We start from the raw sequence: 16595 nt of genomic DNA, 5'->3' as shown, positions 1-16595 counted from the left end.
TTTGTTTATAGGAAATAATACTAAATTTTTCTTTGTAGCTCTAGTTTTTCTTTATTAATTTGCTGCTTTGGTGAGACGCAACCAAATTATTGATTTGATAATGAGTATAGTGAAATCAATCTCCAATAGCCTCAATTAGTTATTTTTTTTTTTCTTTTCAATTATTTATGTTGAGAATAATGCTTTTAATTTCCTTGTATCGGAGTATTAAGGCGCGAATCATTGAGACATGTGATAACATGTCAATAGAAAGAAGAAGAGTTTGAATCTTTACGAGAATAATGCAATGACTTTTTGTTCTTCTCTATCTGATAGAAAACAATTCAAATCGTAAAGATAGTAGATATATCCAGGCTGCAATATTCTCCAAATGCATAACTGCATGTCAATACTCATAAGCAACACAGCTAACAACAAACACTATATAAACGAGTACACAACATGAACATATAGCCCAGTGCTAGTAGTAGCAATTCCACAAATAGTACAGCGAATGACAAGAAAGATAACATAGTTGTAGTTCTTATTTCTAAATATTTAGCTATGCATTCAATTGGCAGTTGGGGGTTTGTGGGGTGGCTTGTGAGAAGGACTTGGTGGCTTCTTTTCAGCAGTTGGAGGCTTCAAATTCTTTCGGGGTGGCCTTTGCAAGTCTTTGTGATCTTCTGGGTGATGATCATGTGGTGGCTTGTGCTCAGGTGGTGGCTTCTCTCCTTTACCTTTTGGTGGCTTGTGTTTTGGGAATGGTTTCTTCTCTCCCTCTTCAACTAACGTTGGTGGCTTGTGTTTTGGTGGTGGCTTTGCTCCCTTGGGAGGAGCTTTACCATCAATGGAAGATGACTCCAATAGAAGGTGTCCAGGGTGATGATCATATGGTGGCTTGTGCTCTGTGGTGGCTTCTCTCCTTTACCCTTTGGTGGCTTGTGTTCTGGGAATGGTTTCTCTTCCTTGTCAAGTGGGGTTGGTGGCTTGTGTTTAGGTGGTGGCTTTTCTCCCTTTGGAGGAGGTTTGCCATCAATGGAAGTAGACTCCAATAGAAGGTGTCCAGGGTGATGATCATGTGGTGGTGGCTTCTCTCCCTTACCTGGGGTTGGTGGTTTGTGTTCTGGCAATGGCTTCTCTTCCTTATTCAGTGAGGTTGGTGGCTTGTGTTTTGGGGGTGGCTTTTCTCCCTTAAGAGGTTTGTGCTCATGTTTGGGAGACTCATTGTGGTCAGCCAGTGAGGCAGTGCTTAGAAGCACCACTCCAAGGAGCAACACAAGGAAGTATTTGGTAGTGGTCATCTTTGGTCTTTGGATGGTTCAAAACAAAAAGACTCTTGGCCTTTAATAAGGGACTAGAGAGCCTATACTGCGTAAGATCATACGTCATTCAGCACTTAAAAATTATAATATACCCTACCATAAAAACAATTCAAAATAGATATCTTTTCTTCTTTAATGTTAAAATATAAGGGCACATTTGGTACATTGAATATAGATTACAACAGGAATTGTAATCTTTATTATTAGGAATAAAATGTGTTGTAATGGAATAACTAAACCTATTCATTAGTTTGGTTGTGAATTGTAATATTAGAATAAAATTTATGATCTATTTTCAGAAAAATTTCATTCATACAATTATATTTCCTAGAAAATAATATATTTTAATTTTAGAGAGATGAGTTATTTTTTATGATTTTTTATTTCCATAATTGTTAGGTGGATATGGAAAGTTTATTTATTTGAAAATATATTAATGTTAGAAATTATTACATTTACTAAGGAATAGTTATTACAACCATTTTAGATAGGAATAGTTATTCCTCATTTTAAAGAATAGCTATTCATAAGAAACTAGTCGCTAACCCGTGCGATGCACGGGAAAGCTATTAAATATGAGTTTTAAAAAAATTTGTTAATTTTTTTGCCATTGGCAATTTTTTTTTTTTTTTAATTGTGGTAGTTTAAAAAATTATTTCAAATATTTATTTCATTATAGTTAGCTTAAATTTTTATAAATAGGAGATGACATTAATGATATAGTATATGTAGCAATTATACAAGATACCGTTCAAACATGAATATTTATAAATATAATTAAAAAAAAAAAAAAAAAAACAATTGTGATCAATTGAAACACAAAATATAGCTAAAGAACTTTCAGTCACTCAAACTGCTCATTTGTACTCACCTGCTATACTTATTCTCCAAATTTGACATAAAAAAAAGGGCAATATCTAGAGCCTATAACTAATGCCATGGCCACTCTATACGCAATTCTAGTATAATTGAGGCATTTTTTTCAAGACTCACTGATTGAAAAACTTACAAATTCTTTTCAAGAACATGCATTAAATATGCAACAATTAAAGAGTTTTCCTTAACCATGAAACATTCACACCTATTGTGTTTAAAATGAAGCTCTTGTAAATCTAAAAGCAAAGCCAAAAAAGAAAATGTAATTAATAACCTCCAACTCAGATATTACTTTTCTTCGATTCTTATCTAACTAATGTTATTTCTAAAAAAATTCAAGCTGTGTTAATAAAGATCGTATTAATTTTATCAAATTATGAGCAGCCAAAGAAAAAAAAAATCAATAATTCTACAAATTCCATTAGTAAAATTCTACCACAACACAAAAAAATTCTACCAATTTTAATACAAATCAAATTTATATTCACATAGTCCATAGATTAAAGATTATCTAGCAAATATAAAACAAAAGAATCCATCTTAGTAAATCATATCATCTTAGTATACGTATAGGGCATAGATACTGTCTAGTTCTAATTTAGTTCCAAAGGCAAAGAAGTAAATTGGAAAAGAAAATTTAGTCCTAGCCCCTTTCCAATTTGGCTTAGACATTTTCTCTTACATTTTGAATGTGATCCAAGGATAAGCTAAAATCTAAACCATATCAGCTATATCACAAGATCAAATTGCATGAATCCTCAGCATAGATGAATTTTATGCCTCTAAGCAAAATCAATTTTCATCAAACAACTATTGCTATACAAAAGTTTTGCCAAATACTCTTTGCCCTCCCAAATCACTCTTTAAGACCAATATATTCAATCACTTAAATCTTCCCTTACCTGTGACCACTAAAAATCTTTGTCCCTTTCACAAGTCTTTTCTTTTAATGTGAGCTCAAAATAAGAATAATAGTGCAATCGTAACTGATGTAATCTATATATAACAAAGAAGTTCAATGTAACAACAATGCTTAGCAGAAGCAACGACTTAAGGAAAAAGGTTAAAAAAAAATTATTGAGAATAAAATTTCTTACAAAGTATTTCCCACGTCTGTTCTGATTCAATACAGTACGCATATGTTGCCACACCTCTCATATGAGTTTAAGGAAAACGATAGAATACCACAAGAAAGACTCTACAACATTAACGGTTGCTCTAATTAGAAGAATCTTAGCCATGCAAGGAGACTACTCCGGTGAAAGAGAGTCTATAGTTTTCGATGGCTATGCATCTGTAGGTTTTTTAGTTTATGAATTTATAGATGAAATTTCTAGTCGGGTTTGCATAGAAACATATATTTAATAGAATTTTACTTAAACTAAACAATTGTAACAACCTAAAATAAAAAGAATCTAAAAAATAAAAAAATAGTGATGATGGGGAAAATTGTGAGAGCTGTAGAGGCTTCGGTTTTATATATATATATATATATATATATATATATATATATATAGATTACTATTCCCTGTAATAAAAATATAACCAAACTATTGAATAGCTAAACCATAGGAATAACTATTACATTATAGTACCTATTACAATCTACCAAACGTGCCATAAATATTAATGTATGGGTCCAATCGGGTCCTACTGAGTTCAAAAGTTTGACAATGTACCAAAGCTGTTCTTTGCTTTCCATGCACAGATCTCTTTTGCATGTAATCTTAGAATATTTTAAGCTAAAGCTTTTTTTTTTTTTTTGAGAGGAAAGCTAAAGCTTAGTTCCTCATCAATTATCTTACTTTGAATTTTTATATACTAAACATAGATATCATTCCCACCAAAAGGAAGAAAATCCACATACTGGTCACGTAATAATGTTACATGGTTCAACATCAACGCTATACCGCAAGAAGTGTGTAGGGAAAAAAAGCACTTAACTTTAGAAGGCTTTCCAACTATAAAATTTGTCATGTATTAATTGCCCTTATAAAATAATTAAAGTTCAAAATTCAAAATTCAAAAAAAAAAAATCAAATATATGTCATACTATGATCGGTAGAATATAAAATATGCATAACAAGTAGGATAGAGAAAAAAAGAAGAAAGGAGTATATGTCATTGGGCTACAAGCACATTGAGGCTTTTATGAATTTTTTTACTTCTATTATATATTATCATCATTTTCATAACATGGCGTTGAAGTCCCACATCGTGAGTAGATTATATACACACATGTTGGCATGATAAATGGACAGTTTTAGCTATTTTCCAAAAACACTAAAAAAGTGCACAATGGTGTTTCTTGAATTCCCACTTAGGATGGCGACTTAATTTACTAGCGACTAGACACTGCACCAGTACGTGGTTAGAAGAAAGATGCAAACAAGTCATGTGATGGGGGCAGAAATCAAACTTATACAGAAGATAATGTAGTAATTAAGTATCTTAATGGATAGAAAATAGATAACCATACACAATTTAGTGTGAACTGTTGAAATTTGAGGCACACTGATCTTGTATGGTTCGTTACAAATACTATTTTTGGAATGATCAATAGCACCACCATTACAACATACGCAGTTCATGCTTTCATACTATTTTAGTCGTATCATATGATTCGTGTGGTTTAAAAGAACTTAAGTGAGACATGCAAGTGTCACATGAGCTTTGTGTCACTTCAGTAATTAAGGGGCTGTTTGGTACTTGCTTTTAAACAACGGTTTTCAATGTTTAAACAACTAGTCGCTAACCTGTACAATGCACGGGAAAACTATTGTGTAAGTAGATGTTAACAACTATTTGTCTCTTCCACTTTAATTGTACATAGTCGCTAACACATGCAATTCACGGAATAATTTGAGAAAAATAATATATATTTACTTTGCTTAAAAACTCACTTTAAAATGAATAGGTTGGCTTTCTACTCATAATATGACTCAACATATTCAAAAACTAGAATCACATTTGATTAAAGGAAAATTGAACAATATCAACTATTGCAAAAATGGTAAAAGAACAAAATTATATAACAAATGAAAGTTTTCCATTATGTTTCTTCTTTCTTTTACTTATTAGGAAAAAAATGGCAATAAAAAAGCATATCAATCAATTTGTTGAATATGATTTGAGTACAGCTTAGAATACAGAAAAAGGGACTCTCTCCTATAATTGAAACACTTCAATTTGGACTCTTTTCATATGCTATGCACCAAGGTCGTGACTATTGTAGACAATAATTTGGGACGATAATAAGCACCGTTTCCCCTTGGATCATGACAATAGAAAGAACCTACAACATCTAACATTCAGTGAGGTAAAAGAGATGACAATCCAACTACAAAGAAAGACAACTCAAATCAGTAATTTTATTTGGCAAAACAAAATGGTATATAATTGATATTAAGATATGGTTGTTACTTAATGTCACCAATCACAAAAATATAAAGAGATGTATATAGGTTGCTAATCCAAGTATACTTTGTTATCCATTAGAAATTGTTTGTTGAAATAGACACATCCATCATCAAAAGTTTAGGTAACACACTAATAACATAAAACTACCCGTCAAGTGTTAGTTTTAAAACCAACACATGGTATGTAATAAACTAATAATTTTTTTAAAAAAAGGGTCTTCAAAGTGGGATAAGCAAATAAAAGCAGCATTAAATAGAGACACAGCATTTGATAGACCTACTGTAAGGTATTCATTTAGTTTTCATGTTTTTGTTTCAGGTGCTAATGAAGATGATTTAAAGAAAGTGAAGCATGCGGTTCAGTGAACCATGAAGATCCAAAAAATGTCCCTATTTTAGATTTTCCTACATCACTCAACTATACACAAACTTGCTTACAAAATGGTTTCTAAAAATAAATAAATAAATTGCTGACTACAATAAGTCAAACTCATTGGACATATTAAGTTGAAGTTCTTTAATAGGAGCTCTAGCTGCATTACTTGCATCAAAACAAAGCTTGGCTCAATAGAAAAATAACATAATATATTACAAATTAACTAAAGGGACTTTCAAAATAGGCCAACTAACACAATAGAGTTTGGTAAGTATAAGTAAAGCAGCAAATGGTTTTTAAGTCCCTACCAAGTGAGCAAAAACAACCTTACCATGTGGCTGAGAACCACTGTAAGCAATAGGAAGTAAAAAGAAATAAATAAACCAAAAATTAATGGTCTTTTTGTAAAAGAATCAAGATGCAAACAAACACCAAAGTTGACATTCATCAGGTTTTAGTGTGTGAACTGTACAAACCTTACCATAACTAACAAATAAAATTTGTAGATTAAAAATCAAGATTAGAATTACCATAATTTGCAATGGTGTACCTATTTCCATTTTTGACATTCATCAGGTCTTTTCCATTTATATCTAGTAGGTTTTTTAATAAGATTTAAGCTTTCCCACTCTCCTTTCATTCACCAGGGGTTGTTGAACCACTAAGCTATCCTTAGTAATGGGTTTGAAATTATGACCATGATATCCAGGAGTTTTCCCATATATGCGCGCATATATATAGACACACACACACACACACACACACACACACACACACACATATATATATATATATATATATATATATTAAAAAGACATTTTTATTTATGATCCCAATTAAGCACTTTAAGATACATGATGCACAAATTATTCTTGAGAGTTAAACCAATCTTATGTAGCAGTGGCAATCACTGCTGTTGTCTGGTATAAATCTTTTCTATTTTGGACAGAACCTGAGGCCAAGACCACTTTTAATTAAACCTAAAGTCACAAACTCTTATCTCAATGCACAAACCCACCATGAAATAAATCAATAAAAAATCAATCCTACTTCTCAATATCCCTTAAACTTTCAAATTGATAATCTCAAAGACCATTGTGATTCAATTAATCTCCTTTCTACTATATAAACCTATCTCATCATCAATACCAAACCCAATATCTAACATATGAATCATAAAAAATTCAAACCTATAGCTCTGTTTCCACTAAAATTTCAAATACACAATCCCAAAGAATCAAAATTTAAAATTCCTTATGAATTTCAAATTTGTATCAAGAATTAAAAGCCTCACAAATCAATGCCTACAGAGAAACTATACACTAAAATCAAGTATCTAAGTGGTAGCCACATGAACCTAGATAAGAATTCACAGACACTACAACAAAATGAATTTTCAATGACGAAAAAATTCATCACTAAAAGTCCAGTTTTTTGTCGCTAAGAACCTTTAGCAACAAAATTTAATAATTAGCAACGAAACTCATTTCGTCGCTGAAACTCCGTCGCTAAAAGTCCTGGCAACGAAAAATTTCATCACTAAAAGTCATATAGTGACAAAAATTTTCGTCACTAAAACCATTTCTTACAAAATTCTGCTATATTTAGCGACGAAATATTTCGTCACTAAAACAATTTTTTGTTGCTATATTTGTGATAAAAAATTCGTTGCTAAAACTTATTTTCTGTTTTTTTTTTTTTTTTTTTTTTCATGGCTTTGATATTAACCTGTAACTTGTCATTACATTATTAAAACATCACATTTGAATAACACATTTATTTCAACAACACATTTATAAAAAATCGATCCATACATTCCACAAGTAAAAAATAAAATAAGTATCCAATTCAAACTCCTTCCATACAATAATCGTTTGCAACTCATACAATAACTCAAGATGTTTTATAACAATACAAAAAGTGTAGCATAATATAATTACAACCAATGGAAGATGGGTGTTTAATTTTTCAGTTAAATTTTTTAAATCACTTTTAGTTATATTAATTTATTATATTTTAGATATAATTTGTTAAAATATTTTAAATAGTTAACAGAGTATCTACTAAATCTATACAACAAATTATAAGAAATATTATCTTTATCTTGAATTAAGTTATATTTGAATCTCTATAAATATTGATTTCATCAATATTACATAATTTTACACATTTATTTTAATTATTTTTGTATTAAATAATTATTAAATTAATTATGATGTCATCACGGGTCGACTTTGGTTCGATCTCGGTTCGACCTTAAAAATCTTGAACCTCTCCCTTTTACGGTTCAATAAACGGTCCAAATCTGAAAACCTTGTTATTATCTCTATTTTCTGGTAGAAAAGATGTAATTAATTGAAAACAGATGTTGGTTTAAAGTTATCTGCACAATGATACAAACAGGACACAACTTTCTATGTTTTGAAGAAGGAACTTAATTATCTATCATATGCACGTAGCATCTGATAGTTTTGTGGTATAAAATTTTCATTTAAGACGAGGTGGTGGCAAGAATGAGGGAAGGCAGAGTACATACAGAGAGAAAGGTGAACTGATAATCAAGTCATTTGACAAATTTCAAGTCATTTGGACAATGCATTAACGACTAGGAAGCTTTGACAGAACAAGCCGTTGCAAGTGAAGAGTATGCTAATACACCTATAGACATAATAATTTTATTATTTAAACTTATATCCTTTGGTGTGCCTCATATCATTACTCTGTATGCTGAATGTTGCCTTGGTTCATGGTGGATGTGTCACCTAATGTTTTCACACTGCTTAATTTTTTTTTGGAAGTTTATGGTTATCAAGCACTTTCTTTTCTTTTTTTCCAATTTTGAGAAGAAGGTAAGTGGGTTATCATGCACTTGTTAGCTTGTCTTATATATTATCAAATGATTTTTATTGTTCAGAAAAGTGTGGAAGTCAGAACTCAGTAGGGATGTTAAAACACTTTTTTTCCTGTGTTTTTCAGTCACGAACATGCATCTTTTTCAGTTTTCATCTATACCAATAAAGAGTAGGATTCTACTTGCTAAAATTTAAATGTTAATAGTAAGAAAGTTTACTGTTATAAATTGTTGTGACCGGTTAAAAAATAAAATCCAACATTCTCCTTTGACCTTGAGCTCAGAAATCAGATTCAAAGAGGAAAAGAATAAAAACAAATTGTAAAAAGAAAATTATATAATGCAATGTTTAGATCAATTAAAAAAAAAAAAAAAATTAAACGCTGTTACCTGCCTTTCAACATTTTGTCTGACTACTCAAAAGTTGAAATTGAAGTTCACTCAAGAATCAAGATTTTATGATGTTCTTTATCAAAATATTCTATATTCATATAGTATCATACTTTCATCTTTATGACATAATTTTTGCTTTAATTTTGACTATTTTGGTTCCTTGCAGTTATCAGTTTATGATTCAGTGATCCTTTTCTGATCAGTCTTGCTTATAATATGTGATTGTGGAAATGCCCCTTAGTTACTCGTATGTTCCTATTAATAATGCAGTAACTTTATCATTGGATTTCTTGCTAGATGTGATTAGAGTTGTTCTCGATTCAGTGATGTTCTTTCTATTCTGTGGCTGTTTTGGCCCTGTTGATTTTGGCATATGTCCATCTGGTTGTGGAGAAGAATTTGGGAGATGTTATGTCGATTACAACAGGAAACAATGGATGCTGGAGGCCTTGCTATTAAGCAGGAACTTTTTTTCGTCTTACATCTCAAAGCACCATTGGATTGGTTTATTGGTTAAGTTCTAGTATTTAAGCTATGTGCTTCTATATTTTTCATTTTTAGTCCCTGCTGGATAATAACGCAGGCATTTTATTTTGAGAAAAATCCTTGGTTACTTTGTGAAAATTTGCACCAAAGGTTCTTAGTGATTTCTGCTTTGCTAGAAATTCATGTCACGAAATTTGGTATGTTATATATATATGTGTGTGTGTGTGTGTGGCTGAGGACAGATTTTGAACTTAATTTCCATCATGAAAGGAATATATATGTTATTCAGAAGGAAATCTGCATCTTCAGTTTTATTATCTTAGTAGAACTCTTTTTGAGCTAATGATGATGCTAATCATTCTGAGAACCATATACCATTTTTAATAGTTCAATATAACCTGTATATAATTTACTTCAGGAAGGTAGTCTTGTTTTGCTTTTATATGCTGCTGTTTCATCAATTTGCAGGATAGGCATGCAGCGAAACTTACCTGTTCTTTGACAATGCACTGACATATTAAGTGTGATTATCTTCCCATGTAATATATTTGTTCTATAAATGTGTCGGTTCTACCCTCAAGGGAAGATTCTGAATTTAATTATTATTTAGCGAAGAACTGTTTTATCTTGATATGAAGATAGTCTAGTGTGAACCCTGAACTGTTTCAGTAATATGCTATTGCTGAAATAATGGCTTATTTTGAATTTTCAATAATTTGACAATATGCTATTTTTACAAGATTTTTTATACTTCCGTGTGTTGAATTATCAATTATGTCAAATCTATTTAAATTTATCTTTATTAATAATTCCATCATGGACGTTGTACTTTTTTTTAGATGACTAACCTATGTGCAAAACTTAGTCAAATTTTCAATTTCTTTACAACTCTACTAATTGGCAACTGAAGCTCTGATTCTTGTGAGTATGACCCTTTAAGAAGAAAATAATGTGGCAGCACTAAGTGCTTTTGAGTACTTTAAAGAAACTGGTGCGACTTCACTTTCACAATTTTGATTCAAAACTAGTCCTTTCAAATGAATTATTGAATTAGTAGGGTGGCTGGCCCTTGATCTATGGCTGTCCTTTAAGAGACTCAAACCAACTGTTTAAGTTGTTTACAGGCTCAAGAAACCATTTAAAAGTTTGCCCTTGCCAAAAAGGGTGATGGTGGAGTATTTTTTATTTATTTATCCATGTATAAGGAATATATTATCGCAAACAAAGCATTACACCTGGGCTTAAAACTCAGCTTCCTTACAAATTATATCAGCAAAAGATTCAGGACTAAAAAGAGCAATCAAAATCAAAAGTGCCTACTACTGCATCTTTAAGTGACTGGTGCGCAAGTGAATGTGATGCAGCATTTGCATCTCTAAAAACCCAGTTGAAGACAACATGAGGTAGATGGCTTTCACATCATCCAGGATGATAGTATTGGTTTCATTTTTTGTTACTTTTGTCCCCTTAATGTGACGATAGTATTGTTGACTTAAAGAGTAACAAAATTAGCTCTTTGTGATATAAATCTCAATTATTTCTTAGGAAAACCAACAGAAGTTTAAGTTGACTCGAGATTTTATAATGATCTTTTTATTCTACTATTCAATATTCATAAGGTATTATGAGAGAGGATAAAGGAAACAGTTCTGAGAAACTTGCATGAGGCTGGCTATTCTGCTAATGTGCATTGGCGAGAAGCCAACTGGTTGTTGGATTGACCTCATGGTGAGCTCCTGCAATGCACCAGGTTGTTGATAACGAGTGGGAGGAGAAGGAGGAGAAATTATAATATTTCATGGCAGTGGACCACGTTATTCATCCACTATTCTATTAAAAAACTCCCACATCTTTAAAATGGTTGAGTTAGAAATTTTTTTTTAAACAGAAACTAACTATTGATTTAGTAATTTTAAACAAGTGAGAGCTTTTTAGTAAAATAATGGACAAATGACATGATACACCATGAGAATTGCATAATTTCCTAAGGAGGAGAGGACTTGCACAAGTAAAACTGTATCATGAGATTTCCTGAGGAGTAGAGGTCTTGCACAAGTAAAACCTCCCATATTTTATATTAGTCTTTCTACTATTACATCATTTGCCTCAACTTATTTTAGTGGTAAATTGTGAGCTTGATAATTACTTTTACATAAACACACACTACTTTCTTGTCAAAATTGTGATAAAAGTTGCAGAATAAAAATTAGAGTAATTATTAGTTCAGACACTTTGTTGAACACAGTACACACAATTTATCTTGTAACTGAAATGTGTGTACTCGTTGCGTGTAATATTCACGGCCCTAAAGACTACGTAAATAAACTTTCTCAATATAAGTTAACATTGACTTCATTGACTTTTAGTAAACACCAGCGGAATGGAACAAAAAGGCATCAGTAAAATCAAAACATTTCTAGGAAGCAGAAAACAAAGAGAAAATGTAGAAGATGATGTCAAGAGCCCTAAGCTCAACGATCTTGTCTAGTTCTCTCTATACCAAGAATTTGGATTCAAATTCTCCAAGAAAAAAAATGTATGAGTCATTGGGCAGCATTTTTTTCTTTCAAGTTTTGTATATTTCCATCAAGATTTTGCAAACCAACAGATTAAGATTTTGCAAACCAACAGAACAGAGCATTTCTAAAACCAGGAAATACAAAGTAACAAAGCAAAGAATAAATGCTAGCCATAAAAATCACCGGTAGTTTGAAGTAGCTTTTAATCGAAAGAAAACCATAAAAATAATAAACTACTATAGGAGTTCATACGGTTCTAAAGCTTAAGATAGCTATACCAACAAAGCATCCGCAAATACGAAGGAATCCAACTTCATTTGTAAAATCAAAATTTTCAAACAAAGATAGAATTCAGAAGGATTAAAAAACCAACATTAAAGCTTTCACAACAATTTCAAAACAACATTCTCAAGACTTCAATCATAAACAAAAGTTCCTTGTACTCTCCACCAGCAATAGCTAATCTCATCACATCCTCAGGATTCACAATCCCACCTTCCTCCAAGAACAGAGTCAACAAATTGTTGGCAAACACCCCAGTTTGGTTTGCGACTACCAGAGTGGACATTGAGTCCCTAAGGTTCCAAAACACAATCTCCGGAACCTTGTTATATCCCTTCTCCAGGAACTTCCTCTGTATAACTCCATAATCTGTTTCCCATCCCTTTTTCATTTCCTCTTCTGGGTCCCTATCCTCAGTATCCAATCCCACCCAAATATTCCTTCGCTGCACAGTTGCATCGTCAAATTCCATATCACTGAAAACAAAGACTCTCTTTATCAGTTGCTCTTCAGTGAGCTTGGCCTCAACAGCAACTTCCAAAATTTGGTCAAAAACTTTTTGCAAGTCTGTATTCATACGCCAATCGATCTCCCTTATGAATTCAGTCTTGGCAAGAAGAGTATCTCCTTTGATCAAATGAAGCTGAGGATCCTGACTACATGTAAACAACTTCCCCTTCCAAGGCTCTTCACTAAGTTCCGACACCAATAGCCCCAATGCCACACACACCTCCATTGGCGTCCCATTCATACTCCCCGAAACATCACAAACCGCAATGCAATTTGTGAGCTTCTCTTTCTTAGAAACATCACTAACCATTCTTTCCCATTGAAGCTCAGCAACTTGCTCACCATCCTCATACAATGACTTGATAATCTGGTGGGGAAGCAATCCCCCCGCTGCAATCTTTGCTTTCCCACTCTTCACCTTCTCAAGATAGCCCTCAAACCTCTCCTTATCATGCTTCTGAAATAATCCCTTATAATTCGTCATCGCCACTGACGCAACCCTATTATATGGCAAAGAATTCCATTGTTTGTCACTCATGAAAAGCTCTGGGAATTCCAATGTCTTATGCATGCAACGGAACAAGAACTTGTTTCCTCAACCTATCTCTAACCCTATAAGCAGTGCCGGCTGGAGCAAAAAATGCGGTCGCCTAAGGCCCCAAGTAAAAAAAATGCCCCCAAAATTTAATCAATAGGGTTATTTATAATCAATAAATAAAATAATATTTTTTTACCAAATGAAAAACAAATAAAAAATAGAGAAAAATGCAACGTCCACAATATTTTTTACAACACTTTTACAATTATGCTAAGTAGTAGGTTGTTACAACTTGTTATTGATAGCAAAAAAATAATTATAGTGATATTTTCAAAGAGAAAAAAAAAAAAAAAAGTAACTTAAAAGTTAAAACCTAGGATTTGTTGTAAAAAAATATTGTGAATGTTGTACTTTAAAAAAAAAATACGAATAATAATAAGAGTTTAGTTAGCAAACTTTTACTAGTTCTCAATTAAGTCCACCACTAACACCACTCTTTTACATACTATTATCAATCTACTATATCAACAAGTATAAAAAATTTTGTTAAATTTTTTCTTTTTATAAAATTTCTAAAAAAAGAAAAAATTCTACGTAGTTTATGTTAATTAGTAGTAATTTTGCATCTAAAACAAGATAATCAATTTTCACCTTAGGCCCCCAAATACGTCAAGCCGCCTCTGCCTATAAGAATAATGTGCCTCCCCAATCCCCTCATACTCCTTGTCACACTCTCTCGGAAAAACCCGCCTCGCAATCCCTTCGCATAACAACAACGACTTGTCGTACGACGAATCAACCGCCGGACACCATTTCGCTGCGAGACTAATCTGAAAAACCTCCCCACGACTCATAAACTCCAAATCCGGTTTCGAAAGCTCAGCAAACACATCACAGACACAATCAAAAAGGAAACGATGATCTGGTTTAGCCTTAGAAATCTCTCTCTCTTTCCTCAAAGCTCTAGCTTCCTCCTTAGAAATCTTCTCCACTTTCTCCAATATTCCTTCCTCTTGCACCTCTTCCTCCAGGAAAAAATCCACATGCATATTTCTCTTCGCTCTCTTCTTTTCGTACCGGGCTTGCTTTGCGAGTTTACGAACCTCAGGGCCAAAGAGAAGCCAATAGAGAATCTCAGGCAAGTCCTTGAAGTAACCAAAATTTGCCAAGGCCTTGAGATTGAGAGCCAGGGTTTTAGTGTGAGATTTGTGAAGCCAAAGAGACGAGGTGTAAAACCCTTCTTTATCAGACTTTCCAGTGCCTCTCACACCTCTAGGATTACATATCAATTTCAGGGTGGTGAGAGGGTCATGGGCCCAAGCCAAGTACAGCCGTTGGATCAGATCATTAGACGATGTATCGGGCACCACGTGGTAGAAGAAGTCGAGACAAGGGTTCCCGGTGGATAAGTACGTCGGGGAAAAGTTTTCCGTCAAACCCATCATTGGAAAATTTTGGGTATCAAATGATTCCATTGCATCGTCATGTTCTGTTGTTGTTGTTTTTCTGGAGAGAATGAGGTTGTCGGTTTGGGGGATTATGGAGTCTACGATTTTGGAGGCGTTTAGAGTCGGCTGGCCAAGAAGTTGACCGGCACCGGCAGAGGCCATTTTGCTTTGGGGTATTATGGAAGTACTGAATCTGATAATTCCATGTGTCTTCGTAAAGAAAGAAACATGGTGTGTCAGTGTCAGTGTGTGTGGGCGCTTGGCTGTCAATATGAGTACAGAATAAAATCTCGTCTGGTTTGCTTGGCAGGTAGTTTTATCCAAAACCCTTCAAACACCCAAAAATCACCCAAAACCCTTCAAACACCCAAAAATTTTATCCAGGTTTGATGTTTGCTAAAGTTTGCTTCTTCTTTTTTTCTTTTTCTTTTTTTTAATAAATTTAGGTGTGCTAGGTTAAACCACCACTTAAAATGGATTTTAATTCAAAATTTATCATGTTTAGTTTTTTGATATAAAACTAGAGACAAAATTTAGTTAGAAAATTGATTGTAACCTAAGACTACAATCTTACTCAATAAAATAAACATTACTACATATTTTGAAAATCTAACCATTGAATTGCTTATTCTTTACTCCTAATAAATATGTTAAATTTTGTATCAATTAGATATTATTTAGTATATGATTTCTAAGTTTATATTTTATACATAATCTTAAACTATAAAAACTAACGATTAAAATAATTTATTGATGGCATAGTTATTGATTTTTAATTTTCTTGAAATTTTGCAAACATGGAAGATATAAGAAGAAGATGTAATCCAATAGTGGAATTTTCAAAATTCACCTCCAATAAAAAGATATTGAGTAAGATTGTAGTCTTAAATTACAACTAATTTTGTAACTAAATTTTACCCTAAAACTAGTTAAAATTCCTTGCATTGCAAGGTTTTGGTCTTGAATTTATGACAAATTTAATTTTATTGAAAAAAAAATATTAAATTAGAAATTACTACTTAATTTCAAAACTCTCACATAATTAATATTAATAAAAATAATTGAAAATAAATTTTACTTTTAAAAAATTATTAAGAGAAAATCGATTAGTGTCTTGGCCTAGATAATGAGCAATAGTTAAGAAGTGGTCACCATATGGTGAAATTTTATCTTATCTATCAAAAATAAATATGAAATTTATTTTTTTTTTAGAAGAAAATTATTAAAAATAAAAAGTGGATGCAAATTGAGAGAGAGAGAGAGAGAGAGAGAGAGAGAGAGAGAGAGAGAGAGAGAGAGAGAGTGGGTGTTGTGTGGGATTCAAGTTTAGAATTTAAGTTTTTTTTTTTTTTTTTTTTTTTTTTTTTTAAAACCTTATAATAGGCTTTTGGTTTAAATAGAATTTAAATTTGTTAAATGATAAAATTTTACTTAAATTAAACAGTTGTTAAATGTTATCCCTTAATCTGAGAAAATATATCATAACAATTAATTTTTTAACAAATATCTATAAACGTGTATATATATATATATATATATATATATATATAATTAAAAAAAAGTAGTGTATTAGAAAAAAAAATTGATATCACC

General features: G+C 32.1%; 1 protein-coding gene and 1 pseudogene across 1 annotated transcript; both read right to left on the bottom strand.

The window, feature by feature from the left end:
- Positions 1–549: 549 nt before the first annotated feature.
- LOC115949912 (early nodulin-75-like) lies at positions 550–1283 on the bottom strand. Its single transcript, XM_031067174.1, has 2 exons — positions 911–1283; positions 550–818 (listed from the first exon to the last, which is right to left on the bottom strand). The coding sequence occupies exons 1-2, from the start codon at positions 1281–1283 to the stop codon at positions 550–552; spliced, it is 642 nt and encodes a 213-aa protein (XP_030923034.1).
- Positions 1284–12618: 11335 nt separating this feature from the next.
- Positions 12619–15172, bottom strand: LOC115949910 (annotated as a pseudogene).
- Positions 15173–16595: the final 1423 nt, after the last annotated feature.

Source organism: Quercus lobata, chromosome 6 (assembly GCF_001633185.2).
Source record: "Quercus lobata isolate SW786 chromosome 6, ValleyOak3.0 Primary Assembly, whole genome shotgun sequence".
Lineage (NCBI taxonomy): Eukaryota > Viridiplantae > Streptophyta > Magnoliopsida > Fagales > Fagaceae > Quercus > Quercus lobata.
Note: the sequence above shows the minus strand (reverse complement) of the source record. Positions and strands in the feature narration are given on the sequence as shown.